Below are 26,686 nucleotides of genomic sequence, written 5' to 3'. Positions count from 1 at the left end.
TTCAAGGCGCGAGAAAGACATAGGACTCTGATTCCTTGCCTCTGAAGAATGAATCCTCTTTCAAAGTTTCAGCTAACCATGAGATGGCGCTGTGACCAAAGACGAAAGGTGGAGAAAGACAAGGCGTGCACACTTCGCTCCTAGTCTTTGGCCGGGCGCGTGCCGCGTATTGCGCAGCCGCAGGGAAGCTGGATGGGGAGGGGTTGGGAGGCGAACCGGAATTGAGGTGTGGTTCCGCGGTGCGCAGCGCCTCGACATCCGGGCGACGCCTCTGTTCTGTCCTCCCCTTTCCTCGCCTGTGACAACCGGAAGCGGAAGTGAAAATGGGTGTCTCTGCTGCCTCTTAGCAACGAGAGGGGTCAAGTGACACAACCAGCTGACTCCCGTAGAGGAAGGCACTGTGGAGGCCAGTTCTGGAGCTGTTGTAGCCTCGGTTGCCCGGCCGGGGACCCGAGCCGAAAAGTTATCGTCAGAATGTCGGGCAAAGACCGAATTGAAATCTTCCCCTCGCGAATGTAAGTAAAGGAATGGGATAAGCCGCTTTCACAGGTTTAGCAACCCGGAGCGCGGTCCCTTCAGACCCTGGGCCACAGTGAGGTTCCTTGTTTCCTGGGCGGATCCTGAGCTTTTCCCAGGCTCTTTTCTTGAGTCTAGGGCGAGGCTTCCTGACGGCCTCTTCGCGCATTCCTCCTGAGTAAATCAGGCTGAGCGATCCCAGCTGGTAGGAAAAGGCGCTCGGCCGGCAGGCTTTTGTGGAGGTCCGCTGTCTTTATTAATTAATGGATTCATCCATTCCACATACCCTTATTGAGCCGGGCACTGGATTTACATAACTGAACCGTCGCCACCTCTGCCCTCACAGAGCTCACAGTATACGTAGCCAGACATTCGTCTGGAAAGGCCAAGGAGGTTTTAATAAATGCTCTGAGAAGGGAAGTTTACTGAGGATATAGAAGAGGTCCCTAAGCCAAAGTGGGGATGGAATCGAATCGCCCTAGCATAGCCCTCGGATTCGATCTTGGATCCCCTTACTCATTTAACAAGTTCCCGCCAAATGTCACCTGCTGTGAGAGGATATCCCTGTGTTTCTGAGGCACTGCTTTTGCTCTCTCACCGCTGCGTCTTGTTCAGACCTGTGTTAATACCAGTCATCACGCTGTAAAGTAGGTATTTATGTGTCTTTCTCTCCCACTAGGCTGTGGGCTCTCTCCAGGATGAAAGAGTGTCTTAACAATCCGTAGAAGGTCCACAAAAAAATATTTCTTGAAAGAACTCATGCTTGGGAATACGCTCAGTTGTGGGCTGCCTTTCTTTTGGGGCCTGAATTCTTTGTCAGGAAAATGGCATATCACTGTAGGTGTTTGGCTAGTTTGTAAGGAAAATTTTGACGTTTTCTCAAATATGCCTAACAACTTGCTCCCTTTCTCCTCCTCATCCTGTTTATTTTTTATTTAGTTTCTTGTTTGCTTGTTTTAATGGGAGACAGGGTCTCCCAGGCTGGGGTGCAGTGGTGTGATCATAGCTCACAGCCGCCTCAAACTCCTGCGCTCAAGTGATCCTCCCGCCTCAGCCTGCCTGGCGGCTGGGATTACAGATGGGAGCCACCGCGCCTGGCTTTCCCTTTTTCTTTTCAGTGAGGAAGCAGAAAATCAGTTTTGACTCTGACATTTAGACCCTTTTATTGTGGTCCTATCTCTGTGGGGGCGTTTTGTTGTTTTTCCTCATTCTGTCCTTTGAATCTGAGGATGCTTAAAATAAAAGTTATATTCAAACCTGAAGCCCAGATTTGTTTCTGCCCGGTGACTAAATAGCTTAATGAAATGAAGTTTTTAAATTTTTTACCTTCACCTATTGACTTTCTAATAGCTGTTTGCACTAAGTAGGCAGCAAACTAGTTGTGGGGAAATAAAGATGAGGACTATCCCGGGGTAGTGACAACTGCAGAACTCCTAGGACTGATGACTTAGTCAAAACTTCTGTACTGAAAGACATCGACACTAGTTTATCTTCTAGCAGTGTAAGGCCTGCCCCTAGGGTGACCCCAGCCCCCCGCCCCCATTAAAATGCCTGCCTGAAAAAGCTCAAAGCTAGGAGGAGAATGTACTGTTTGTTCTAGTCAACACCTAATTGATAGACCCCTCTCGTTCCTTTTTTAGAGCATTTACGAAACAGGCTTACAATTGTGAATATGTATCTCTTCCAACTCTGGACTGTCCCTTCAAGTATCTTTGAGAGCCATTTCTTTGAAACGTAATCATCGGGAGGGATAGGGCCTTTGTCTCCCAGTCTGTATGGGATGATAGAATAGTAACTAATTGCCAGGTAGTATTGCGTTTACACTGACCAACACTTTAAGGTTTCTCTTCTGTGACTCTTCTTGTGGCTGTCTCCCTGCCACTCCCTTACTCTCTTTTTAAAATGGCCGGTCACCTCTGCACAAATGAGAATTGAGCTCAGCCCTTTCCCCTACTATCAGTGGTTTACTAAATAAAATGTTTTCACTACTTTAACAAATGTCTGGCTGGGTTTATCTTTGACAGCAGTCAGAATAACTTTTTTGTTTTTACTTTGGAACTTTTACTTTGAGACTAAGAGGCAAAAATAGACATCTTTGGGCTTAGGTAAGAAAATGATAGGCTCATGAAGGTGAAAACTACTGTTTGAAAGCTCTCAGCTTGCTGATTGAGAGGAAAATCAGGTGCAGGAAATCTCTTCTCTAAATATTTTCCCCATGGCTGGCAGCAGGCTTTTTGTCATGTAGTCAGATGTCTTTGATTCAGCTGGAAGAAAAGTCATCATCCTAGCTAAAGGTCAAACTTTTTGAGTAGGACTGAGCAGCTCTGAAACATGTAAAGGAGCAAGTTTTAAAAGCCATAGGCCAGAAAATATACTGGCAGCTTGTTTCGCACACAGTTCCATTCAACAGTATTATTCTGTGATGTTACTTTCACCCACTTTTGTACCAGAGAAAGCCAGTTACAAGTTCTGGGGAAAGAGTATTTCAGGCAGGAAAAAGAGCTAATGAAAAGTACCTGGAGGACCTTAGGAAGAATGCTCTAAATAAGGTAAGTGGTACAGTGGCTTATGCCTGTAATTAGCACTTTGGGAGGCTGAGGTGGGTAGATTGCTTGAGTTCAAGACCAGCCTGGGCAACATGGTGAAACCCTGTCTCTACAAAAAAAAAAAAAAAAAAATACTTTAGAGTGGAAAAGATGCATGAAAAATTTGGAGTCAACAGAAGTCCATTAAATCCAGGTTCTGCTACATATTAGCTGTAAGTGTGCAAGCTGCTCTTAGAGTTTCAGGAATTAAAATTGCCCATTTCACAGAGATGTCATTCCCTAGGAGGAAAATAAAATTAACATGGTAAATTCAATTTTACCAACCAGTTTACCTTTTACTATAAACTGGCTGGAATATGCAGTACTACAATTTGACTTAAATTTGATCCAGCTCTTTGAACCCAAGTTCTAGTATTTACTGTCAACAATACATTATGTTAAATGCACACATTGAGCTGGATAGCTCCTTCTCAGGCTGGAAACTAAACGACCTTCACTTGATAAGACCTCTTGTGAGACCAGTCAGTGCAGAGTCAGCCAGTGATAATTGTCTTTAAGGAGAGGCACATGGTTGGGGTACAGTGAACCTAGGTTGGAGCCTTAGTTTGAGCACTGGGAAAGTCAGTGGAATCAAAAGTCTGGTTCAAGTTCCTGCCCCGCCTTTTCTTCACTGAGTAACTCTGAGAAAGTTGTTTTACTTTTCTAAGCCTCATTTTTCTAATCTTTAAGTTAATGTCTAAAGTCTCTTTCAGCTATGGAATTGTCTTAGTGATCTTAGCCCTATGGTAAAAAAATTCAAGTATAATTTAAGAATTTGGCCAAATGGTGTTTGTTTGTTTTTGTTTTTTTGTTTGTTTTGTTTTTTTGAGACAGGATTTCACTCTGTTGCCCAGGCTGGAGTGCAGTGACCCAATCTTGGCTCACTGCAACCTCTGCCTGCCAGGTTCAAGTGATTTTTGTGCCTCAGACTCCCGAGTAGCCGGGACCACAGGGATGCAGCACTATACCCAGCTAATTTTTGTATTTTTTGGTAGAGATGGGGTTTCACTATGTTGGCCAGGGTGGTCTCGAACTCCTGACCTCAAGTTATCCACCTGCCTCAGCCTCCCAAAGTGTTGGTATTACAGGTGTGAGCCACTGCACCTGGCTAAAAAAGGTTTATTAGTACATGCGATTTTAAAACACCAGTCATATGAAATTATATCCCCTTAAATCACTGTGTCTAGGTTATACTGTGTCTAGGTTATACAATCTTATTGTTGAATTTTATTACCCAAACACTTGTGTTTTTGAGACCGAGTCTTGCTCTGTTGTCCAGGCTGCAGTGCAGTGGCATGATCACAGCACACTGCAGCCTCAACCTCCTGGGCTCAATCAGTCCTCTCACCTCAGCCTTCTTTGTATATGGGACTACAGGTGTGCCCTACCATGCCCAGGTAATTTTGGTTTTTTTTTTTTGTTTTTTTTTTTTTGTGGAGACAGGGTTTCACCATGTTGCCCAGGCTGGTCTTGAACTCAAGCAGTCTACCCACCTCAGCCTCCCAAAGTGCTGATTACAGGCATAAGCCACTGTACCACTTACCTTATTTAGAGCATTCTTCCTAAGGTCCTCCAGGTACTTTTCATTAGCTCTTTTTCCTGCCTGAAATACTCTTTCCCCAGAACTTATAACTGGCTCCTTTGGCTGTTCTAGTCTCTTAAGAGAGGCTGTTCCTGATCACCCAATCTAAAGTGAACACCATATTTGCTTCTCTCACAATTCCTTATTTTAATTTTATTGTAGCATGTACTATGCATGGTATGACATTTTATTTCTAGTCTTTTTCTTTTTTTTTTTTTTTTTTTTGAGACAGGGTCTTACTCTACAGCCTCAAACTGGGCTCCACTTTTTTTCATTATTAAATTTTATCTGGCATATGGCAGCAAGAACAGAAATGTCAGTTTCTGCTCAACTTTGGTATTGGGGCTTCTGATAGGGAAAAAAATTGAAACAAGGAAGTGAGGAGACTTCAGTGTAAATTTACTTGTCACTTCTCAGGAATCTTATGTATGTCATTTGTTACCTAGTCTTTTACAAATTAATAAAATGGTTGGTGTTAGGATCTTGATTGATGATATCAAAACATGTTAATACCACACTTTTAATAGAAAATGTGGTAAATTATTGTGGTATAAAAAATGCAGGCCAGGTGCGGTGGCTCACACCTGTAATCCTAGCACTTTGTGAGGCCGAGGTGGGCAGATCACCTGAGGTCAGGAGTTCGAGACCAGCCTGACCAACATGGAGAAACCCCCGTCTCTACTAAAAATAAAAAATTAGCCAGGCATGGTGACGCATGCCTGTAATCCCAGCTACTCGGGATGCTGAGGCAGGAGAATCGCTTGAACCCGGGAGGCAGAGGTTGCAGTGAGCCGAGATCGCACCATTGCACTCTAGCCTGGGCAACAAGAGTGAAACTCCACCTCAAAAAATAAAATAAAATGCAAAAGGTACAAAAGAATATAGTAGTAAAAAGTAAATCCATATTTTTCATCCAGTCCCATTTATCAAAGGTAACTCTTGCCAGTTTTTGTGAATCCTTTCTATAACTATTCTCTGCATCTATATAAGCACATTTTTTCCTTACTTTGCATAAGTAAGACTTATATAGACAGCACGTGCCTATACACCTTCGTCTTTTTTAATGACTGTGTATCATTCCATCATAGGTGAACTCTGATGTATTTAGCATTTAGCTTGTTTCTCCCTTTTGCTATTACCATAAGGCTGGAGTACCCATCTTTTCAACCTTGCACGTGTTTTTGTACACATGTGGGAATAAATTTGTAGGATAAATTCCTCAAAGTGGAATTGTTGGTCTTGAAAGTAATTGCATTTAAAATTTTGACATATATTAGTGGATAGATTTTTAAATCCTTAATATACCTCCAGTGGAAACTAAAACAAAGATATTATTTTAACTTACAAATCAAATAAGTATTTATGTTGGCATCATAAAATAATGCTCCTGATAACATTTATTATGATTAGATTGATTATAAAATTGTTTCTGTTGTAAATAAACTTTTCATTTATGGAACACTGATGGTAGAAATCTGCATTATTGAAAAACCAGTTGTCTTAGTCCATTTTCTGCTGCCATAACAATACTTGAGACTGGGTAATTTATAAAGAAAAAAATTTATTTGGTTCATGGTTCTGGAGGCTGAGAAGGGTGAGGGCCTTCTTGCTGTGTCATCCCATGGCAGAAGGCGAGGGTGAGAGAGAGAGCAAGAAAGGGTCAAACATGCCTTTTTTTTTGCTAAAGGGACAGGGTCAGGTGCAGTGGTTCATGCCCATAATCCCAGCACTTTGGGAAGCTGAGGCTGGAGGATTGCATGAGACCAGGAGTTAGAGGCTGCAGCAAGCTACGATCATACCACTGCAATCCAGCCTGGGTTACAGAGCAAGACCCCATCTCAAAAAATAAGGAGTTGGGCCGGGCACGGTGGCTCATCCCTGTAATCCCAGTACTTTGGGAGGTTGAGGCGGGCAGATCACTTAAAGTTAGGAGTCCGAGATCAGCCTGGTCAATATGGTGAAACCCTGTCTCTACTGAAAATACAAAAAAAAATAGCTGGGCTTGGTGGCACACACCAGTAGTTCTAGCTACTTGGGAGGCTGGGGTGGGAGAATTGCTTGAACCTGGGAGGTGGAGGTTGCAATGAGTTGAGATTGCGCCATTGCACTCCAGCCTGGGCCTCTCACAGTGAGACTCCATCTCAAAAAAAAAAAAAAAAAAAAAAAGAGAGTTTTGCTACTATCTTACCCGTGCTGGACTTGAACTCCCAGGCTCAAGGGATCCTCCCACTTACACCTGTAGCTGGGATTACAGGTGTGCCCAGATGAACTCACATTTAAAACCAACCCACTCCTGCAATAAGGAACCCAGTCTTACCATAATGACGTTGATCCATTCACGGAGGGCAGATCCCAGATGACCCAGTCATCTCTTGATGGTCCCACCTCCCAACATTGTTGCATTGGAGATTGTTTCCAACACATGAAGACTGGGGACATATTCAAACCATAGCATCAGTTAAACCTGTCAGCTACAAATTCTCTATATAGTCTCACTTTCATCACATCAAAGGATAAAGGATAACTTTAACAACTGGTGGGGAGGGTTTTTTTGTCTTTTAAACAATGAGAATGGATGTCTTTAACTTTGTTTATGTTTATATAGGGCACAGACCATCATGAAGGCTCGTTTAAAGGGAGCACAGACAGGTCGAAACCTCCTGAAGAAAAAATCTGATGCCTTAACTCTTCGATTTCGACAGATCCTAAAGAAGATAATAGAGGTAGAATGAACTTTTCTTAAAATAGTATTTATTTTAGGAAAATCCAGCTTGGCCCTTGGCATTTTTTTGTTGTCGTTATTTTAATTAATTTTTTTCTTTCAAAAGTAAAAATACCATTATAAGTTTAACAAGTGTCAAATATCAAACAGTTCATTTAATAAAATCCAAACTCTTTAATCTTGCCTGCAAAGCTCCACTTGATCTGATTGGCCCCTCGCCTGCCTCTCTTACCTTATTTAGAGCATTCTTCCTAAGGTCCTCCAGGTACTTTTCATTAGCTCTTTTTCCTGCCTGAAATACTCTTTCCCCAGAACTTATAACTGGCTTCTTTGGCTGTTCTAGTCTCTTAAGAGAGGCTGTTCCTGATCACCCAATCTAAAGTGAACACCATGTTTGCTTCTCTCACAATTCCTTATTTTAATTTTATTGTAGCATGTACTACTGCATGATATGACATTTTATTTCTAGTCTTTTTCTTCCTTTTTTTTTTTTGAGACAAGGTCTTACTCTACAGCCTCAGACTGGGCTCCAGTGATCCTCCCACCTCAGCCTCTTGAGTAGCCGGGACGACAGGTGCATGCTACCATCTCAGCTCATTTTTTTTATTTTTAGTAGAGACGAGGTCTCACTATGTTTGCCCAGGCTAGTCTTTTTGACTCCCGGGCTCAGTCTTTCCATCTTGGCCTCCCAAAGTGCTAAGTTTACAGTTTTTTGTGTTTTATTTTTAAATCTGTATGTACTGAGCAAAAGCATTTTCTATGAGTGCTGTTTTTATTTTTATTTTTTTATTTTTTGTGGAGATGGGGTCTTGCTTTATTACCCAGGGTGGTCTCAAACACCTGGGCTCAAGTGATCATTCCACCTCAGCCTTCCAAAGCACTGGGATTACAGGCGTTAGTCACCATGCCTGGCCCTGTACTACTTTTGATTATTTGTGAAGTTGAGGAGCTTTTCATGCTTATTTCCAATTTGATTTTCTTGGTAAATGTCTTATTTTTTTTTTGGTAGAGGTTCTATGTGTATTCTGCCTAATGCGTAAAATGTTAAAAATATTTTCTCCACGTCTTTTCTTATCTTTTAACTTAAAAAAATAAAAAAGTTAGTACTAGGTGTGGTGACTCATGCCTGTAATCCCAGCACTTTGGGAGGCTGAGGTGGGAGGATGATTTGAGCCCAGGAATTTGAGACCAGCCTGGGTAACACAGTGAGACCTTGTCTCTACAAAAAAAAATAAGAAGAAAATTAGCAGAGTGTGGTGGCATGCACCTGTAGTCCCAGCTACTTGGGAGCCTGAGGCAGGAGGATTGCCTGAGCCTATGAGTTTGAAGCTGCAGTGAGCTATGATTACACCACTATACTCTAGCCCAGGCAACAAAGTAAGACCTTGTCTCAAAAAATAAAAAGAAAAATTTAAAAAAGTTAAAAATGTTTTTCCTTTGGTCAGATCTGTTGGTCTTTTTCTTTATATAGCTTCTGAGTTACATATAAGGCTTAGAAAATACCTAAAATGATTAGGAAAATATTATGCCACATTTTCTTTTGTTACTTTACGGTTTTTTTTTCTTTAAACCTTTATCTTAATTATGTCTGAATTTTGGGGGCAGTGTGATGTGAGATAGGTAGCTTTATCGTTTTGTACTGTATAGACAGTTGAGTGGTCTCTTTACTAAATTTCCATGTAGACCTGGGGTTGTTTCTGAATCCTCTAGTCTATTTCATTGACTTAACTGTCCCAAACCAGATATATTAATATTTCCTTATTGTAGCTGTACCTTTTTAATACTTGGGAAGGCAACTCCCTACCCAGCTGACCCAGTTTTTCTTCTCTTTCTGAAACATTATTGAATATTCTCAAACATTAAATATTCCAGATGTACTTTAAAATTAATACACCATTAGGGTTTTGACTGCAACTGCAGTGAATTTAAGAGATTAGTTTGAGTAAATCAGCATGTACCCATTCAGGAATAATATAGGTCCTCCAGTAAAGATTCAGTTTTCTGTTTCTCAATGCATTTATTCTATTTTAATTATAAAACTCATAGTTTGTAATATTGTTAGTGATCATAACCAAAACTGTTAAAAATTGGAAATTTCTGTTTATCATTATCAAACCAATATTTACATGCACAGCCAGCATAAAATACTGATGGTTATTAAAGGAACATAATTATGATGGAATTTTTCCTTGTAAAAGGCTTGGTTGAATCTGTTGTTGGTTTATGCTTTTCCAGACTAAAATGTTGATGGGCGAAGTAATGAGAGAAGCTGCCTTTTCACTAGCTGAAGCCAAGTTCACAGCAGGTGACTTCAGGTAAGGGGACTAAACGGGGTGTTTTGAAACAAAACAAAGTGATATCAGGCTCATAATTTCATTTAAAAAGCATTTTTTAATTTAGAAATAAGCATTAAGGACAAATGTTATAGTAATAATAAGGAAGAATTCTTTTAACCCCATCACCTTAACTCCACTGTCATCCTCCACATGTATTCTTACATAGTTGCAAGCACAGGATACTTAATATTTTAGAGTCCATTTTCATTTAACGTTGTATCATAAACATTTTTCCTTATTTTCAACATGGCTGTATGATCTTTCTCAAGATGTATTTTTTTTTCTCCTAATGCTGGGTATTTGGGTTAATTCTCAGTTTTTTGGAATATTATGGAAAGTGCAGTGAACATTTTTACACATATGTATTTTTGTTTCTACTGAATTATTCCCTTAGGATAAATTTTTGAGAATTGGATTATTTAAAAGGCATGAACTTCATGGCTTTGGTGACATCAGTAAATCCTTTACAAAGCATACAAAATGGCTTGCAAATGTGTTATGCTAATTGACATATGTTATGTAATTCTCCAAATAACACTGTAAGACAGGTAAGGCAAGCATTGTTATTCTCAGTTTTAATTAAATGCCTTCCTGAGGTCACTTGGCTAATTAGGGGCAGAGGCAGAAGTTGTTTTCAAGGTTTCTGATTTTAGTCTTTTCCTAATGACATGATGCCTATTATCTAGGAGCTTTCACTGCTCTTAAGCCTTAATAAGGCCCTTCGAAGTGGTAGGCTTTCATTTTTGCCAGTGCTGGTAAGATCACAGCTTGCATTGAATTTTCTAGCAGAGGGTGGAGATCAATAGTGTATAAGTGGTATGTGAGTGTTTTAGGGTGGTTATGGGGAAGATACTTTCTATAATATTTATTTTTGTTTTGTTTTGAGATTGGGTTATGAGACTGGCTAATTTTTGTATTTTTGGGTTTCGCCACATTGCCCAGGCTGGTTTTGAACTCCTGGCCTCAAACAATCCTCCTGCCTCGGCCTCCCAAAGTGCCGGGATTACAGGCGTGAGCTATCGCACCCTGCCAGGAAGGCACTTTCTGGTAACATTTGAGAAATCACACAAAGCCAGATGGAAGATAGTTTCCAGGGTAAAAGGGGTAAAGGAATTGAACACCAGCTTAACCAATTCAACAGCAAACCTAGAAAGAAGGAGTTTTCTCCATCTTACACTAGCAGAAGAACCCTTAAAGTTATATCCATGTAGCACACCTCTGACTGAAAACATAAGCAATCCACGAACTTTAAAATCATTCTTTGTTGTTTTCTTACTAATGTTTTGAATATTGTTCATTCTCTGCTTTCAGAGGCCCTCCTCTAGCAGTAATGACTTTTCTCCCTTTTGAAAAAAAGGACAGTTATCAAAACATACTTAATTGTGACATCTCACTCTTGGTCTCATTTAATGTTAAAGCTATCCAGTGGGTCCCTGTAGGTTTATTTCTGAAGAGTCTGCTAAATAAAGGCTTTCTCTTTTTCTGCAGCACTACAGTTATCCAAAATGTAAATAAAGCGCAAGTGAAGATTCGAGCGAAGAAAGATAATGTAGCAGGTAACGTTTCAACCTTTTAGAAACGCTTTGGGGAGAAAAGAGGTGACATTTTAAAATTAACCTGTTTGTACAGCAAGATCTTAATGTCCTAGTTTCTTCCTTCTACTTAGAACAAGTTGATTGGCTTTACATGTTAAAATCATTAACAACCAGATTTCTAATTACTCAGGATAATTTGACTTTTGTATAGAAATGAACACTTAAGAAGGCAGGTTCCAGCTGGGCACGGTGGCTCACACCTGTAATTCCAGCACTTTGGGAGGCCGAGGTGGGCGGATCACAAAGTCAGGAGTTCGAGACCAGCCTGGCCAACATGGTAAAACCCCATCTCTACTAATAATATAAAAATTAGCCGGGTTTGGTGGCACGCACCTGTAGCTCCAGCTACTTGGGAGGCTGAGGCAGGAGAATCACTTGAACCTGGGAAGCGGAGGTTGCAGTGAGCCGAGATTGCACCACTGCACTCCAGCCTGGGTGACAGAGCGAGACTCCGTCTAAAAATAAAAAATGAAAAAATTAAGAAGGCAGGTTCCGCTGGATGTGGTGGCTCACACCTGTAATCCCAGCACTTTGGGAGGGTGAGACAGGTGGATCACCTGAGGTCAGGAGTTTGAGACCAGCCTGGCCAACATGGTGAAACCCCATCTTTACCAAAGAATACAAAAATTAGGTCGGGTTTGATGGCTCACACGTGTAATCCCAGCACTTTGGGAAGCCGAGGTGGGCAGATCACCTGAGGTCGGGAGTTCGAGACCAGCCTAATATGGAGAAATCCTGTCTCTACTAAAAATACAAAATAAACCAGATGTGGTAGCGCATGCCTGTAATCCCAGCTACTCGAGAGGCTGGGGCAGGAGACTCACTTGGACCCAGGAGGCAGAGGTTGTGGTGAGCCAAGATTGTGCCATTGCACTCCAGTTCAGGCAACAAGAGCAAAACTCGTCTTAAAAAAAAAAAAAAAAAATTTAGCTGGGCATGGCGTGTGCCTGTTGTCCCAGCTACTCAGGAAGCTGAGGTGGGAGAATCACTTGACCCCAGGAGGTGTGGTTGCAGTGAGCTGAAGACCACACCACTGCACTGCAGCCTGGGCGACACAGTGAGACCCTGTCTCAAAAAAAAAAAAAAAAAAAAAAAAGACAAGTTCCTAAATTCATTAATTGAAACCAATTACAATTCCAGACTTAAGCTCTTGATTTTTGAGTTTGATGAGAAAGAAACACAGAAAACAGTGATTGAGAAACAGAACTCAGGCCAGCACGGTGGCTCATACGTGTAATCCCAGCACTTTGGGAGGTTGAGACGGGTGGATCACCTGAGGTTGGGAGTTCGAGACCAACCTTACCAACGTGGAGAAACCCTGTCTCTATTAAAAATACAAAATTAGCCGGGTGTGGTGGCACATGCCTGTATTCCCACCTATTCAGGAGGCTGACCAGGAGAATTGCTTGAACCTGGGAGGCAGAGGTTGCGGTGAGGTGAGATCACGCCATTGCACTCCAGCCTTGGCGACAAGAGCAAAACTCCACTCAAAAAAAAAAAAAACAAAAAAAAAACAAAAAACTTAAAGGTTTGTGAATCCGTATATGCTTCTTTGTTTAACAGGTGTTACTTTGCCAGTATTTGAACACTACCATGAAGGAACTGACAGTAAGTGTGAAACTTTTTGTATTACTTTGTGTCTCTGGGATTTCCTGTTTCCTCTTTAAATGAACTAAGTTCTGGAAAATGGCGCTAGATGTTGAAAGGTTCCTGAGTTAGAAATCCTCTTATTTGATATAGTCAGGACAATAGTTGATCAGTTAATCAAAAGGTCTTAAAGCCGGGCACAATGGCCCATGCCTGTAATACTGGCACTTTGGGAGGCTGAGGCAGGCAAATCTCCGTCTCTACAAAAAATATAAAAAATCAGCCGGGTGTGGTGGCACATGCCTGTAGTTTCAGCTACTTCCAGGGCTGAGGAGGGAGGATTGCTTGAGCTGGGGAGGTAGTTGCAGCAAGTTCTGATCACACCACTGCACTCCAGCCTGGGCTACAGAGCAAAACCTTGTCTCAAAAAAGAAAAAGGTCTTATGCTAGGAAGTCATAAAACATTATACATATCTTAAAATATTTCAATATTTTATCAGAAATATATCAATGTAGAATCATTTGCTATTTTAAAAATATAAGGCCTTTTGAATATGAATTCACCGATTAGACCTCTGTGTTGTTTTTCTGCATATCCTACACCCACAATGCACTGCTTATAATTCCCAGTTTGGGTCTCTTTAAAGTCAAATAAGATCTTAGACACTGTGATGCAACCTGAATGCTGATTCTAGATTTGTATAGCCCACTTCCACTTTTTAAATAACTGTCGTATTCATTCCATTCCTAGTTTGACAGCATATTTTCTTTCCAAAGTAAAGTATTAACTTTTTTCATAGAAACAATATTCTTGGCCAGGCACAGTGGCTCACACCTGCAATCTCAGCACTTTGGGAGGCTGAGGCAGGTGGATCACCTTAGCCCAGGCGTTTGAGACCAGCCTGGGCAACATGATGAAACCCCGTCTCTACCCAAAAAGTTACAAAAATTAGCTGGGCCTGGTGGTGTGCGCCTGTGGTCCCAGCTACTCGGGAGGCCGAGGTGGGAGGATTGCTTGAGCCTGAGAAGTGGAGCTTACAGTGAGCTGAGATCGCACCACTGCACTCCAGCCTGGGTGGCAGAGTGAGACCCCATCTCAATAAATAAATAAACAAACAATATTCTTTCTTTTGGCACTTATATTTCCTTGTTTCATGTGATATTTAATTAAATCATATAGAATATTAAGTACATTTCATACAAAGAAGTAGAGCATTCTAGAGAGTCACCTGTTCACAGAGTGTCATTGTACTCTGGGCATCAGGCAGTATGATTTTCAAAGGGAATAAGGGGCATCAAGCTAGTGAAGGAAAGGTTGGTTAAAAGCTTCTCTTGTAGTTATATTTAGAATAGTATTCTTGTGGAAAACTGTATTTAGTAGCATGCTCCTATAGTGTTTGGGGAGTGAGATAGGCACTTCATGTTTACATTCAATGAAGATTAGTGAATTCATCTTTCCATATTTGTTATTATTCTGAATTATCTCCTTTTGGGGAATTTTATAGGGAAGATATTTTACTCTCTAATTAAAAATGTTGTCTGACTGGTTCTTTCAGGTTATGAACTGACTGGTTTAGCCAGAGGTGGGGAACAGTTGGCTAAATTAAAGAGGAATTATGCCAAAGCAGTGGAACTACTGGTGGAACTAGCTTCTCTGCAGGTAAGTAGCAAAAGACCTGGAGAACTCCTGTAGTTTTATTTCTAACAGTCAAGTGGAGGAGAGTCAGGTCTTGAGTCAGCATATACTGTGCTTTGTACTTTTAACTGTTCCCATGATCCTACGTAAAGCAAACATAATATTTTGATTTCTGAAGTGATGGCTTTTGTACCATTGTCCCTACTTTTTAAAATTTATGTATTTATTTTTTATTTTTTTGAGACGGAGTTTTACTCTTGTTGCCCAGGCTGGAGTGCAATGGTGTGACCTCGGCTCACTGCAACCTCTGCCTCCTGGGTTCAAGTGATTCTCCTGCCTCAGCCTCCCAAGTAGCTGGGATTACAGGCATGTGCCACCATGCCTGGCTAACTTTTGTATTTTTAGTAGAGACGGGGTTTCGCCATGTTGGTCAGGCTGGTCTCGAACTCCTGACCTCAGGTGATCCACCCACCTTGGCCTCCCAAAGTGCTGGGATTACAGGCATGAGCCACTGCACCTGGCCCCTACTTTTTTTAATTAAAAAAATTATTTATTTTTTGAGATGGGGTCTCTGTCACCCAGGCTGGAGTGCAGTGGCATAATCCCAGCTCACTGCAACCTCAACCTCCTGGGCTTAAGTGATGCCCACCTCAGCCTCCTGAGTAGCTGGGACTATAGGCATGCCCCATCACACCTAGCTAATTTTTGTTTTTTTGTAGAGATGGGGTTTCACCATGTCGTCCAGGCTGGTCTCAAACTCCTGGGCTCAAGTAATTAGCCTGCCTCGTCCTTCCAAAGTGCTGGGATTATAGGTATGAGCCACCACACCCGGCCCCTGCTTCTTCTTCTTAACAAAATGTATGTGTATGGTACGCTCTTGTTTTTTTGTTTTTGTTTTTTTCTTTGAGACAGAATCTTGCTCTGTTGCCCAGGCTGGAGTGCAGTGTTGCAATCTTGGCTAACTGCAGCCTGGATCTCCTGGGCTCAAGCAGTCTCCCGCCTCAGCCTCCCAAGTAGCTGGGACTACAAGTTTGTGCCACCTCGCCTGGATAATTTTTTTGAATTTTTTAGTTGAGATGAGGTCTTGCTACGTTGCCCAGGCTGGTCTCAAACTCCTGGCCTCAAGAAATCCTGCCATCTCAGCCTCCCAAAGTGCTGGAATTGTAAGTGTGAGCCACCTCACCCAGCCCAGTTTCACTCTTTGCTAAGTGAGAACAGCAAGTTGATACTAGATTTAAATGTAAATGTAAATAAACATCGTTTGTGCATGGAAGACCATTTTTTCCTCTATATGGCCGGTTAGTATATATCTAGGTTATTAATGCTTCTTTCTTGTCATTTTTATGTTGTTATTTAGGTGAGACTGTAGTAAACAAATTATAATAGTGTCAACTCAAGTAAAGCCTGTTGAAGCAGAAATGATTTGATAAAGGTTTATTGAAAGCCAAATGTGAGGATTGACCCGGGAAGACACCAAGAAAGTTGGGTGTGTTCTAGAGTCTGCTACAAGTTGGAAGGCTTTTATGGGAAAGTTTAGGAGAAGGGAGGACTCCTCATACCCAAGTTGTCCTTTTCATTGGCGAGTACAATACAGAGGTCACAATCATTGGCTACAGATTACAAATACAAGCTAAAATGTTCTACATGCAAGTAAATCATGAAGTAAAACTTCATGATTCAGAAACAAATCAGTGTCATTTTCAGCGTCAATAGGTTGCATATTAATCAGTATGTCAACAGTCTGAGAAACTTAAGATTTCCTTACTACGGGACAGGATGTAAACCATGAATCATAAGATCCCTCAATCTGCCCAGGCAGGTTAATTTGGAAACCTACCAAATGTGACATGTAGGTTATCAATAGCATGGAAGTAGTGTTAGCCCTATGGAAATCTCACAAGAATTTTGTTTTTGTTTTGTTGTGAAGAGACAGGGTCTTACTCTGTCACCCAAGCTGGAGTACAGTGGCACAGTCATAGCTCACTGCAGCCTCACGATCCTCCCACCGCAGATTGCCAAGCAGCTGGGACTACAGGTGCATGCTACTACACCCAGCTAATTTTTAAAATTTATTTCTTGTAGAGGCAAGGTCTCATTGTGTTGCCCAGGCTGGTCTTGAGCTCCCAGCTTCAAGTGATTCTCCCACCTCAGCCTCCCGAAGTGTTGGGGTTATAGGCATGAGCCATGCACCCAGCCTAAGAATTTTGTTTTTTAAGCATGCTGAAAAGTTGTCTTGGTTCTCAAATGTTTTCTACAAGTGCAGTCTTAGTGGAGTCAAGTGATCAGGGAATGATTAGGAAGACTTTGTGCTTACATTATTAATTTGTTCTTATTTTAGACTTCTTTTGTTACTTTGGATGAAGCTATTAAGATAACCAACAGGCGTGTAAATGCCATTGAACATGGTGAGTATTACGTACTGTGAGGTGCTTTGTCACTTGTGCATACCCCCCACTTGTCATGAAACTGCTAGAATTCGGGACTGTACTGAAGACTGAAAGATGAATAAGATGCTGCCCCTGCCCACAGTGCAAAGAGAGAAGTGTGTCTATAGTACAAAGAAGTGTTACGAAGTACTTGTATGATCTGGGGGAGTTACACACATAGGAAAGGGGTGACTTAAAAATTATGGAATGTTTTCTTCATTTCCAGTTATTCATGCAGTTATTTAAGGGTAGGAATATTTCTCAAGATCCTTAGTGTTTTCTTTAGTTCTTTCTAATGTGGTTGAGTGATGTAACTTTTTGAGTACATTAAATATTTAACTTTAAATCAGTATAAGCCATTCTCCTTGATTTCTAAAAAATTTTCCCATTTGATGCACTTATTTTCCATCTCTTTTATTTCACTATTTAAAAAATATGACTGCTTAGTATTGATGGTGCTTTTTGCTCAATAAACTTAGTTTTTATTAAAGAAACACTCAATTTTAGGTAAGAAAGCAAAATTTGAAGTAAAGAAATTCCTTTGCTTGGGAGTTTCTATATTAGTGTTAGTGAGAAAATATATTAACTATATATTATATTAACTATATTGTTAGTGACAAATATATTAACTATTATATTAACTATAATATATTAACTGTATTATATTAACTATATATAATATGATAACTATATTAATGTTAGTGAGAAAGTTATCTCATTTTTTAAAAAACTTTTTTGACTGCTTGCTAGTGCCAGGCCTTGTACATGAAAGTGGAAGCAAAGAAAAAAAAAAAAAAGGATAGTTCGTAGTTCTTACCCTCAGAGTTCACATTCTAGAAGCTGAACAGGTAAACTATGTAAAGTCGAGCCTAATGACATAAACTCAATCGAGCATTCTCTCTGCTCAATTTTTTAACAGTTGATTGCTACTATATTTAAAATAACATCTGTGCTTCAATGTTACATATTCATAGAATTCAGCACATTCAGTGTTGTATTTGTTATGGTCCAATAGGTTATCTATGCATAGAAAAGACACTAGAAGGGTATACATGTTTACATGTTTACAGTAGTTACTCTTTTGGGTGGTTGGATTATACTCCATTTTACTTTTTTTCTTTGTGTTTTTATTTTCTAAGTTCTCTGCATTAAATGCACATTAATTTTACAATTAGGAAAAAATAACTATTATACAAATGAGCACTGACAGTTTGAAAAAAGGGGTTTGAAGTTCTCACACATATTATTTTTTTTGATTCTAGTCATCATTCCCCGGATTGAACGTACTCTTGCTTATATCATCACAGAGCTGGATGAGAGAGAGCGAGAAGAGTTCTATAGGTTTGTTGAAATTGGCAGTTATTGATCGTTTTTTGTTTTCCATGTTCCAAAGGCTGTATTTGCTGAATGACTTGTTGGTTTATGTTCTTTAGAATGAGCATAGTTTGTGTTTTATTCTGATAAATAAGAAGCAACAAATATTATTACCAAAAGTTGTGGAAACAAATCTGTCAAATTTTACATGTACCTATAACATGGCATTTCTAAAAACTTAGGCCTTTCAGAGAAACTATTTAGATTTGATTTTTAAAAATATATATGTTTTAAGATAGTCAAATGCAGTAGTGAAAAGTGGGGAAAGAGTAGAACAAGGAGTTTGATCTGTAACTGATTGTGTGTAATAGAGAGAACTCACTACCTTCGGACCAGCCAAGACTGAATTATTTTTTTGTGTGTGAGACAGAGTCTTGCTCTGTCACCCAGGCTGGAGTGCAATGGTGCAATCTTGGCTCATGTGCCACCATGCCTGGATAATTTTTTTGTACTTTTAGTAGAGATGGTGTTTCACCATGTTGGCCAGGCTGGTCTCAAAACTCCTGGCCTCAAGCAATCCACCCATCTTGGCCTCCCAAAGTGCTGGGATTACAGGCGTGAGCCACCGCACCTGGCCCTTGATTATTCTTTAAAATGAAATGATGATTTAGATTGGGTGTCTCCTACATAAAAACTGAGAGATGAAACTAGAATTCAGCTGTTATTTAACAAATATGTATTTCATGTTCAGGAGAAGGTATAAAGCACCCGGAGGCATTACCAAATAGTATATAAATCACGCCATTAGAGAATTAGCACAGCACTTGGAGAGAAATTATGCATGTCCATGAATTGGTTATGAACATTTAGAGTCAACAGGGATAAATACTAAACTGGTGGTGTACAGGGATCTGTACATTCAGTTCAGAGAAATGGGAGGTAGGTAAAGGCAGGAGTATTTAGGAAAGGCATGGGGGTCTTATACCTGGAGTTAGCATCTAATTATGGTCTATAATCTTAATTATCAAAGGTTAGTTTCTGTGCTTCCATGATACTCAGGGTTGTTTTGAGCCAAAATTTTAAAAAAATGCCTGAATGCTCAAAATCTGTTCCATTAGAGAATGGATTTCAAAATTTAACCTAATAAAGGCTTCTAGGCCAGGCTCGGTGGCTCATGCCTGTAATCCCAGCACTTTGGGAGGCCGAGGCGGGTGGATCACAAGGTCAGGAGTTCAAGACCAGCCTGGCCAAGGTGGTGAAACCCTCCGTCTCTACTAAAAATAAAAAAAATTAGCCAGGCGTGGCGGCGTGCGCCTGTAATCCCAGCTACTTGGGAGGCTGAGGCAAGGAATTGCTTGAACCCAGAGGTGGAGGTTGCAGTGAGCCAAGATTGCGCCACTGCACTCCACTGCACTCGCGACAAAGCGAGACTCCATCTCAAAAAAAAAGCTTCTATTTCAGGTTAAGTCAGTTATTAGCTTAAAATCATGTATTTTTAGCTTATGTATTTTTTAAAAAGGATAATAAATAAATTACTGAAAATGAAATTAATAAAAGTACCAAGTTTTTTTCTAGGTATAGGTGTTTATTATCCTTGTTACAAAACTAAAAGAAATCAAATCTACTTAATATTGAAAGTGTTTTAAAAACTACCGCCACCTGTATTTTATAGGTTAAAGAAAATACAAGAGAAGAAAAAGATTCTAAAGGAAAAATCTGAGAAGGACTTGGAACAAAGGAGAGCAGCTGGAGAGGTGTTGGAGCCTGCTAATCTTCTGGCTGAAGAGAAGGACGAGGATCTTCTATTTGAATAATCTTTCCTGTTCTGGTTCTTTTAGAAACCCTAACACTGGTTTCATTTTAATTCACAGTGCGTAGGTTTGATTTGTGTGGCTATTTATTTTTTGGCCTAAGAATTTCACTGGTTGTAAAATTTACCTGGATGTCTATTTATGGGATTACTTTTGCAGAATCATAATTTAGCAACCATTTATCACAGATGAAAGAGATCTGTAAAACCTGCCCAGGAACTTACAGAATTTACTTTGCAGAAGCGTTATCCTACTCCATTTACATCTGTGTTACATGTGATCTGCTTACCAAGCATATTAGGAAATAACTCTTAGGAAGCATTAGTGGTCTCAGGCCAATTACTGTGGAGCAGCTTTCATTCCTACCCACTTGCAAACCTTGGCGCTGTTGTCTGAGATTGCTGCAGGCATTCTTGTTACCATGGTACTTCTCTAACTTTGTGAAAACCTGCACTTTTCCTTGCATGACAGGTTCCTGTCTTGTCTGTCATGGGAGCAGTTCTGCCAATTTAAATGCGACTGTGGTATAAACAGAGTAAAATGATTTAAAAATAAGTCATTCTGTTTTTATTAATTTACTGTTAAGTCATGTTCTCATGCTCAGATCAGTAGTGTCAGCCAGAGCTTTCTCTGCAGACATGTAGGAAGTGGGTAGCTATTTTTCCCCCTCCATGTATTAGAGTTTTACAAAAAGGCTTGCTTTTGAGACAACTGTTGCATTTTGGGGTACTAATAAATGATTGCCGATGAGTTATGAGGGCATTATAATACTTCCTTATTTGCTAATTAAGAAAAATAACTAGTTCCTATTTTAGAGTAAGAAATAAGGTAACTTTTTACTATTTATAAGCGATAAAAACTTGCTTTCATATATGAAAATGAAGCATTTGAATGGCCACATCAGGTGTCTGAGGTTTTTAGTACTGTTCGATTTGGCATGAACCATCCATGATTACTCAGTCTTTCTTGCAACCATTTCCAGGCATTTTTGACATGATTAGCCATGGAATAATGCTTAGTTCTGAAATTGTGACACTGTCTTTATTAATATTGTATTTTAATCAAGTGACATCACAGTCCAGGTAGTTTTTCTTTTTTTTTTTTTGAAACAGAGTCTCACTCATTCTGTAGCCCAGGCTAGAGTGCAGTGGCAGCAACATCAGTTCACTGCAACGTCCGCCTCCTCAATTCAAGAGAGTCTCCTGCTTCAGTCTTCCTGAGTAGCTGGGATTACAGGTATGCGCCACCATGCCTGGCTAATTTTTATATTTTTAGTGGAGATGGGGTTTCACCATGTTGGCCAGGCTGGTCTTGAACTCCTGACCTCAAGTAATCTGCCCGCCTCGGCCCCCCAAAGTGCTGGGATTACAGGCATAAGCCACCGTGCCCAGCCAGTCTAGGCAGTTTTAAAGTACTAAATGATTTTGCAAGCATTTAACATCTCCTATAAAATAGCAGGTCTTAGTTATGTGCCAGGCACTGGTATTAAGTATTTTGTTTATATTACTTCATTACAACAACCATAAGAGGCACATATTATTTTAACCCCCTATTTTACAGAGGAAAAATGGGAGACACAGGAAACTTGAGTAGTCTTAAGTTAAAAAGCTAGAAAGTAGCAAATCCAGAATTTAAGTCTAAGCAGTCTACCTTCAGAGTTTTTACACCCTAACTTTTCCTTTCTGTTTCATCTATATTTCAAACTTTGGGTATTTAAAGACATTGGGACTGTTCTGGAGAAGCTGATACTTAGGAAATCTGGTTGCTGCTCACAGGATAAAATCTTAGGTACAGTGTAAATTCAGTAATGACTGGAAAACCAACAACAAGTACTTTAAAAATAGGTAACTTTAACATTTCGTCTTCCCAGCATCCTGCTGAACTGTTAACTTCTACCATCTCCACTTTGCAGATGAGGAAATTGAGACTTTGACAAGTCAAAGCGCACAGCTGGAATGCAAGTCAAGTATGATTTGATTTAATTTGCTCTTTATATTTTAAGAATTACGTACTGCCTTTCTAGGAGGCAAAAATTAGTTTGAAGTGGGGATCCAGATTAGTGGTTTTCCACATCGAGGTAAATTAAATACAAAGCAACAAGCCAAAGGATCCTAGATTTCTCTTATGGCTTCTTAAAGTCCTGGAATGTACTGGCCTTGGTTAAAATACTTACAAAAGTGCAGATGATTTTATAGTTTAGCATTTGTTAAAAAGAAATCAAGAAAACGACACATAATTTGTTATGTGGAGTCAGAGTTATCTGAAACATAGGAGAAGAATATAGATCAGGAATAGGAATGGAAAGCTGAACTGCGGTGGCAGGTGTATATATGTAAGAAACTTTTTGTTGGTGTATGATTTATGACCTTTGGGAGATGTACAGCAGAAAAAAAATGAAGAATGGAGAAACAAAGTATGTTATATATTTGCCAACAATTCACATGCTGCCTCAGTGTCCTCAAATCCCAGGCTGCACATAAGGTCCATTTGCCTGAGTATTACATACCTCCTTCTCCAGAAAACTTTCAAGTTCACAGCCTTGAGTTGTGCATCTTTAATACACTTAGTTGTTGGTTTTAATAATTAAGGAAACAGGACCTACCTATATCTGCACCAACAGGGGGCACTACCCCTCTGTAAAGAACAAATCAAAAGGTATTTTGTGTTGTACCTGGAGGATCCAATGGTCTTGCTTTTGGCAAAAACTTGAAGAGGAGGGTGGTCTTTGCATGTGTGGAAACCTTGAGTGGCCGAGCAAATAGCAAGAGAAATTGCTCAGTGGCTTTTAAAAGTTGAAATATAATTTTACTTTTTATTTTTACAATACAGTGTACAGTATGACATCTCAAAATAACAGAGTGCAGACACAGGATAAGAGTACAAAGGGGGATTAACAACAGATGTCAGAAGGTTACCTTTATTAAGGCTAAATCCCTGCTTTATATTTTCCACACATTCACAAAATTACATTCAAATCATTCCTTCTCGATATTTATTTCTTAGGCCATGAGAAAAGGAAGATGATCCAGACATTAGATTTTCATAGAAAGCAAATCTGGATTAGTCTAAATAATAATCTCCTTCCATTTGTTCTGACAACGAAAATTTGAGAAATAAAGATACGCACCAACCTAACACTTACTTATTTGGATTTTCCAAGTACATAGCATTAGTTATTGATATCATTTCTATATTAAATGGGTAAGACCTCCCCCACACTGGGGTCTCCAGTCAGAACCACAGAAGGACAGGAAATGGAATTGGCCAGATTGGCTGTACAACTAGGTGTACAGCAAGGCTTTTTTCCATATTCTTTTGTGGAGGTCAGCAACAACGTCCGCCTCAGTTTTCACTTTAAGGACTATGTTGAATATCAGCACATCCTCATCACTAGGATTTAGAAAAGTTTGGGACATTTCTATCTACCATTGCTGATGAGGAAGGGGAGAGTGATAGGACTTCACTGACCTTGAAATATTTATCATCTCAGTCTTCCTAAAAGTATGGCATGGCATGGCCTCTGCCTTGATACAAGATCTGCTTGTTAAAGCCATGTTCCTGAATCTTGACAGCACATGGCCCTAGTGCAGGCCTAATGTCTACAGCGGGCACAAGAGCCACTCACTGACACTACCTATACCCTCACTGTAACTTAACATGAACTGCCAATAGTTTAGTTTAGCTCTTGGAGTTGAAAACAGTTGTCAGTTACAATAAGCAGATCACAAAACTCCATTGTTAACCACAGACTACACTTCATTCCTGAGAAGTAAACTGGAAAACTGATAAGATTAAGTGCTAAGTATATTCCTTATTTTTTAATGCTAAAAATTGTTGTGACATGTGAATTTTCCTGGCTCTAAACTGGAGTATTTCAGATCTGAAGAGACAGTATGTATGGCATTCCTTCCCTCTTTCTTCCTAAGGAACATTATCTTGAAAATATTTCCATATAAAACACTCTCCAGCCAACTTAATAGGCCATGCAAATTTGAACAGAAAAAGGCGACATATAAACTGTCTACATTTGTTCAAATAAAATTATGTAGAAGAGGAAAAAAATCAAATATATACATGACACAAATTACTCCTTAAACATAATTGCTTATGTTAAATTAAATGATGTCAGTATTACTCCAGTGTTTAGCTCTGGGAATAGGAAATGCTGTAGCTAAAGTCACCATAAAAATAAAATCAAGGCATTCACATTTGAGGTTGTTTGTTACACATCACACTATCCTAAAGGCTTGAAAAGACTGCAAATTAAGTTTCCATGCCAGTTACACACGTTGAATTTTAAAGCTACAGCTATAGAGACAGTACAAAAATGCTATTAGCTTAAATGTTTCTTTTATTATTTACCAAGCTGTTGCATTCTGGTCATAAGAGGCAGACCTTGTTAGGTTAAAAACCTATTTCTATATATTTAATACCTTTTTCTCTCCAATATTCTTTTCCTAAAATGTTCAAATGACTTTCAGGTCTTCCTTTCCTTTTGATCTTAAAGTCAATTGTCATAATATTTCCCAAGGACATATATAATTTTATTCTAATGCTAAACAAGTATTTTCAATGACCATTTGTTGATCTATTAAATAGTAATATATAGTACAGCAGCTATATTCATCAACAGAATTCCAGTTTATCACCTATATATATGTAGCACAGTCATAGGATACTGTGCTCATACATAAAAATGCAAAAACTGTCAAATGTGCTATCCTCCCATGTATACAAAAAACTATTAGCATCATGAGGAAGAAACTTTTTAACAGTCAATACAGATTATAATGAACACCTGCCATTCATAAAAGTGTAACATACATTCTATTATACTATGCAGATGAGGGAAGGGAAGCTAAGTTAGTAAATCAGTTGAGACGACTTAAGAAAAAAATTCAGGAAATCGTAATTTTAAAAAGATCAGCATATTCTGTATACCTTTAAGTAGATTAGCGTATGTTGAGTGTAGAGTCTGATCCACAAAGTTTGAGCAAAAAAACTGGTGCTTCTAATGGAATGTTTTTTGTTTTTTTAAGAATCAAAAGACATATAAATGAATTCAAGCCTAACAAAGTAGCTTCAACCCAAAGTGGCACCATTTTGTTTTTTATTTTTCCTTTTTAGGAAAGTATCTCTGATGACTAAATTAGTCTCCTAAGCAAATACTGCCTTTCCCAGTGCAAAACACAGTCCCTCTGCTCGATATTCCCAATGAAGTCATTTAAGTGTTAATGATTTAACACTTAAGTGTAATCACATTCATATTTGTGCGAGACATAGACACTTGTGTATACAAGTTTTTCACAGAGATACAACTAAGCAGAAAGGGTTTAGGTGAAAACAAAAGGTTTTAACAGGATAAAATGGAATGCTCTGTTGAAAGCTTCCGTTTAGAATCCCAAAATGAGGCAAGAACCGCTAAAGCCATGTATAGAGAATAAAGGATGCTGTGCACAAACTGCCTAAGGGAACCGTCCTCTCACTAATCAAGAGATCTAAGAACAGATCTACAGTTTATACTGCTGCCTTCCATCTTATCCTCAATCTTGCTGCAATGTCGGGCAATCTTCCTATTGGCAGTTTTTGCCAGATCAAGTCCAACATGCCACAGAATGGATGTTTCTTTCACCTCAGCCAAGTGGATGGTACCCACTGAGGTTCAGTATCAAGTTTGTTAATTAACCTAAGCAATTCCTGATAGGCTTTATCAAGATCGGAATTCACAATTGCCGTATCAAAGTAGTGGCCATTGTTCTGCTCCATCTCTCTTGTCTTCTCAATGATTTCTCTCAACTCTTCAGGCTGCAAACAGAAGATAAAAACTGTGAGACAATTCCTTTCCTAACCAAATAATATAGGATGAGTCAGAGATGGCCAAAGAACAAGGAGTGACCTTCAAAGCTTTCCTTCTGTCTCTCTCAACCTCAGGAGCTCCTTTCCAACCCTGTCACGGCCACAATGGTTTCCTTTGCTTTGGCATCTTCAGGACTCACATTATGAACCATCTGGGACTCAATATATCCTGTTTTATACCACTATTTAGGTTTTCACATATTTTGTCTTATCTCACCAACAAAACTACAAGCTTCAAGAACACAACACTGTTCCCTACAAACATTTGTTTTCAAACATTCTAGGACACTAGTTATACCTCTTCCTAATAGTAACATCTTCTGTAATATGGAGTGAACCTTTCTGGTTGGAGCAAGGACCTAAAATGCCATTTACTTTTGGCTCTAGTAAAGAGCCCTTGCCCTATACTATCTGCTGCAGAGAGTTAAAAGTATCCTACCAGAGTTTGGGAAACTATAGAGCAGCCTGCTTTAAAATACTGACTGAAGGAAAGGGCCATTTTACAAAGATAAGCAGGCAGCAAGGCTATGTGCAAAACTTATCCTGAACCCTCTAACTATCAGGCACATGTGTTCAAGAAAGTGAAACTCACCTCAACTCACCCCTGCCAATGAAGACAACTAACTCAAACTCAAGACAAAATGTCTCAGATATAAAAGTCACACATCAATACTATATTGGACCCATAGTACAAAACAGTTTATATCATTCAACTGTTTG

General features: G+C 39.6%; 2 protein-coding genes across 5 annotated transcripts in view; one reads left to right on the top strand and one right to left on the bottom strand.

The window, feature by feature from the left end:
- The first annotated feature begins 168 nt into the window (after window positions 1-168).
- On the top strand, window positions 169-20,665 carry ATP6V1D (ATPase H+ transporting V1 subunit D). The gene is made up of 9 exons (XM_030812434.1): window positions 169-515; window positions 7,289-7,406; window positions 9,641-9,720; window positions 11,230-11,297; window positions 12,900-12,944; window positions 14,480-14,583; window positions 16,898-16,964; window positions 18,248-18,326; window positions 19,972-20,665. Exons 1-9 carry the CDS (start codon window positions 475-477, stop codon window positions 20,111-20,113), a joined length of 744 nt encoding a protein of 247 aa, XP_030668294.1. The 5' UTR covers window positions 169-474; the 3' UTR covers window positions 20,114-20,665.
- Window positions 20,666-22,889: 2,224 nt separating this feature from the next.
- Window positions 22,890-26,686, bottom strand: part of MPP5 (membrane palmitoylated protein 5) — a 100,888-nt gene continuing 97,091 nt past the window's right edge. For 3 of the 4 annotated variants that reach the window (XM_030812433.1, XM_030812432.1, XM_030812431.1), the window contains one exon: window positions 22,894-25,915. In XM_030812433.1, the coding sequence (XP_030668293.1) occupies window positions 25,739-25,915 (177 nt within the window). In that variant the 3' untranslated portion in view covers window positions 22,894-25,738. Of the gene's footprint in view, window positions 25,916-26,686 lie in introns of all 4 variants that reach the window. The other variant, XM_003263590.2, reaches the window with a different exon arrangement.

This window comes from Nomascus leucogenys, chromosome 1a (assembly GCF_006542625.1).
Source record: "Nomascus leucogenys isolate Asia chromosome 1a, Asia_NLE_v1, whole genome shotgun sequence".
In the NCBI taxonomy this organism is placed as follows: domain Eukaryota; kingdom Metazoa; phylum Chordata; class Mammalia; order Primates; family Hylobatidae; genus Nomascus; species Nomascus leucogenys.
This window is presented reverse-complemented; position numbering and strand designations above follow the sequence as displayed.

Coding starts and splice junctions, on each gene's coding strand:
- ATP6V1D (XM_030812434.1), top strand. CDS start 475: ATGTCGGGCAAAGACCGAATTGAAATCTTCCCCTCGCGAAT. Junction 516..7,288: donor GAAATCTTCCCCTCGCGAAT/GTAAGTAAAGGA, acceptor ATGTTTATATAG/GGCACAGACCATCATGAAGG. Junction 12,945..14,479: donor CTACCATGAAGGAACTGACA/GTAAGTGTGAAA, acceptor TGGTTCTTTCAG/GTTATGAACTGACTGGTTTA.